The sequence below is a fragment of the Apaloderma vittatum genome, unplaced genomic scaffold (genome assembly GCF_000703405.1).
Source record: "Apaloderma vittatum isolate BGI_N311 unplaced genomic scaffold, ASM70340v1 scaffold23708, whole genome shotgun sequence".
Classification (NCBI taxonomy): domain Eukaryota; kingdom Metazoa; phylum Chordata; class Aves; order Trogoniformes; family Trogonidae; genus Apaloderma; species Apaloderma vittatum.
The window spans coordinates 21,898-25,713 of NW_009729367.1; the positions used below are offsets into that span (position 1 = coordinate 21,898).

Here is a 3,816-nt window from a genome sequence, read left to right on the forward strand (position 1 = left end):
GGTTGGCTTCTCTGGGGATGCCCCAAAATAAGTGCAGGTGCTATTCCCAAGCCCTGTGGCCGTTGCCATGGAGCAGATGTGCTCCAGCTGAGGTTTGGTGTCCCAGAACGAGAAGTATTTATACAGGAGCCTCAAGTGACAGTGATATGAGTTGGGGGGTGGGGTGTTTGTCCTGCTGTCAGGGCAGCCTCCAAGGAGTGTGCACCCCCAGGGAAGGCACCGCTGTCACCCTGACATCCTCAGAACCAGCGCGTGCTTGTCGCTGTGGGTACGTGCTTGCAGGAGCCCTCATCCTACTGCTTTGCCAGAGATTTTTCCTGCTGCGTTCTGGCTAGCAATGTCGTGCTGGTTTTACTGCCATTAGGCATCCAGTGGAAATGTTGGGCATGGCCCTCGCCAGCTTTGCCTCAGCCCCGAGCCCCATTAAGCTCCATTAGAGACATCCATTCCCACGCCAGCAGCAGGTCTGCGGCCCCGCTAAGTGCTGCCCCTGCAGACAGTGGATTTGTGAAATTCGCTCCTGTGATGTCAGCAACACGAGGCTTGGAAGTGCTGGGATTCTTGTTTGCCATCTGTTTTCCACGGCTCTTCCCTAATAGACCTCTCCGCCTCCAGGATCTGTAATCAAAACTGTTTGGCTTGTGATGGGAGGGAGGAAATCCCAAATTGTGGAGGAGACAGTGACATTTTGTGACCTTTCCTATGTGTATCTCGAGGACAAACACACTCGAACGAGCGTGCTTGTGCTTATGTTTGTAGGTTTAGTCTTTTGGGTGCATTTCCTAACGCAGGCACTCGGCGAGATGCCACAAGATGCAGCAACCGAGACGAACTTGCAAACCCCTTTTTGGGGGGAGCAGCGTGTTTGCTACTAGTTGGATCTGCAGACTGCTGTGTACCAGAAACGAGCTTGCTCAATATTTCCAGAAACACTCCTCTTGAGAACCCACGTTTCACGTTGCTTGGAAAACCAAGCGTTGCAGCTGCGAGTTGTCCAGGTCAGAGCTGGTGCCGCAGCCCTGTCCGCCTGTGCAGGGACTCTTACAACATCGTCCTTTGCTCTGAAGGGAGTTTGGAGTGTCCAGCCTGTTCTCTTGCAGTTGGTGCTGCCCAAAAACTTGCAATAAGCTACCTTTGTTATCGCACAGCGTAAATTGAGGCTTGTCTTCTTCTCTTTGCACAAAAAATATTACTGCAGTCCCATTTAGAAATGTCTTCTGGAGCGTGATCTCAAACTGAGCAATACTTTCAGAATCAAGCGACGCTTGGTTTGGGATGTTCTTTGTGTGACTTGTGAGATTACTCCAAAGAGTCTGGCATTTAGACAGTGGCCCTTCAGTGGCTTCTGAAAAATTGAGCCATCGCTGAAGCCCTTGCTCTGGTGTGTATATTCAGTACACACGAAAGCCTGGGGAAACACCAGTTCTTGCGATTCCATCAAGACAACTCGATCGAGACTGATAGCGCAGAAATGGGGTCAGTAAATGGTTTGATGACGCTTAAAATATAGAGATTACATCAAAGTAGCACACGGTACGATGAAACATTTCTCCCCTTAGGGTGAGCTGTCTCTCTTTGCCTTTCCCTCTATGTCCTGGTGTTTCCTGTGAGGCTGCATCCCTGGCCATGCCCTGTGCAGGGAACTTTGCTTCTGATGCAGTTGATGTGTGACTGGTGTCATTTTCCTCTCGGGGAAAGGTGCTGTGGCACCTCAGCCTGAGCTACGACTAATTAGAGGTTAAAAGCAGCTGCTTCACCTTAAGTGGAAGGGTCAAAGCCGCCTTAGCTGAGGCTGGACCCGACTCGTTACCTTCTGTGGACTGGGCAAAGAGGGAGACCTGGAATGTGCGCTGGCTGTTGTGTTTGCACCAAGGCTTAAGAAATCCCCACGTGGCGTAAGGGCTCATGGCTGTGGTGATAGATTACGGACCAGAAAAGAAAGGAAAACCTTTCTTTTCTCCAGCTCTGAGCTTCCCCTCTTTTGTAACAAACCTTAAATGGGAGAAACCAAAGGCCTGAGGTTTGTGTTCTTGCTGGGGACAACATGAGGTTTAGTGCCCTTGATATTGGAGCTTTTTCTGGTTTGTCTGTTTTGTTTTTTTTTCCTGTTGTGAAGCATGCAGGGAGACTCTTACAAAAATGCCCCAAGTGCCCTCAGGGGTGCAGGTCTTTTCTTGGGTCCAGTTCATACGTCAGCGACATGACAGCTCGCAGGGATGAGCCTGCTGGGTGGAAGCAGCAGCCAGGACCCGACGTGGAGCTGGAAAAGTCACAACTATTTTCTCAGCCAGTGGTTTCTTCCAGAGAGGGAATCTCCTCCCTGTGCCGCAGAAAGCATGCAGGGCTCTTGCTTTTGCCTGATCTGAGGGAAAAGAGGACAAAGTCCTTTGGGGAAGCTGTCTGAGGAGACTTTCTCCACGGTAACATCTGAATGGAAAGGGTTTCCTGAGCTGTTACTGCGATGTGGTGTGGAGGAGCTGCAGGGTGGGATCGCCTGCCCCTCGGGGAGCAGGGATGGCAGCCAGGGCGAGCTCAGGCTACTTTATATTTCACGTTGTCCCGTTTGCCCTTTGCAGGTGGTTTCATCCCAACATCAGCGGAATTGAGGCAGAGAAGCTGCTCCTGACCAGGGGTGTCCATGGCAGCTTTCTGGCTCGTCCCAGCAAGAGCAACCCGGGAGACTTCACCCTCTCTGTCAGGTGAGCAGGCAGCAGCAGGGGAAGAACTCAGCAAAGGTTTCTTCAGGACCTTGTAACACAGACTTTTTTTTTTCGTGTGTGTGTGTGTTTGCTGGCTTCTGTTTTTAAACAGCCCTCATTTTGTTTAGGAAACTCCAGAGAGTTTATAAATCCTTTGACCAATGCTGTGTTTAGAGAAACTTAGTGCAAAGGATGGAACAAACAGGGCGTTCCCCACCTGGCAGGGCACAAAGCGACTTCGAAGAGGAGGTGAAACTTCCCCTTCTCCTTGTTGCCTTAACTGTTGACATGAAACCCTTCTTGACCTTATTTCTCATGATGGTCACCGGTCTTGAACCCGTGATTCTCTCTGCCAAGCATTTTCTTAGCTTGGCAAAGGGTTTGCAGCTGCCTTGTCTATTTATTTATTTATTTATTTATTAATGCTTCTTTTCACATTGGGGAATTGCAGAATGGTTTGGGTCGGAAGGGACTTTAGGAAACAAACACGTCCCAGCAGCCCGACCCTTCGCCTCTCAGATGGCTCCAAGGGGTCTCATGTTGTGAGGCAGCGCAGCGGAAGGGAAAAAGTCGAGTTTTCCCCGAGCGTTTGCTGGGTGGGGAGTGTTTGGATGTGGTTGCACTGGCTGCCCAGTAATCTTGTGATCAGAAGTGGCTGTGAGTTAAGGAGGGAGGCAGGAAGTGCTTCTAATTGGAGTGCAAAATAAACTCGGTGGCAGAGCTGCCTTGTGCGAGCTGTGGCGGGAGGGGAATGCGTGTGAAACTGGGGGGGGGCTGTCTTCGTGTGAGCCGGGTGTCCCTTTTCGTGTAATTGTGTGAGTCAGGGTGTTGGCTGATCGTAAAGTGAAGCACTGACAGCACCTGCTTAGCCAGGCAGTGTGCAAGCAGATGCAGGTTTTGGCTGTGCAACAGTGTCCTGATGTGGGAAGATACCCAGCCAGCAGCCTCGTTACCCTGACAGCAGCATAAATTGCTTTCCCACACCTGCATCGCTCCGCTCATGCCTTGTGCTGTGGTGTCAGTCTGCAGGTTTTGCTTAATTCTCCTCCCTTGGCTCTGTCCCCGTGCCTCGGTCAAAGGCCACGTGCGTTTCCGCTGCTGTGGCTTGTTGCCTTCT

At 51.1% G+C, this 3,816-nt stretch overlaps 1 protein-coding gene across 1 annotated transcript in view; it reads left to right on the forward strand.

Annotated features, from left to right (window-relative positions):
- Positions 1 to 2,576: 2,576 nt before the first annotated feature.
- Positions 2,577 to 3,816, forward strand: part of LOC104277699 (tyrosine-protein phosphatase non-receptor type 11-like) — a gene marked incomplete at both ends in the record, with an annotated part of 8,175 nt that continues 6,935 nt past the window's right edge. Inside the window, one exon of the mRNA XM_009874422.1 lies at positions 2,577 to 2,699. Within this exon, the coding sequence (XP_009872724.1) occupies positions 2,577 to 2,699 (123 nt within the window). The remainder of the gene's footprint in view (positions 2,700 to 3,816) is intronic.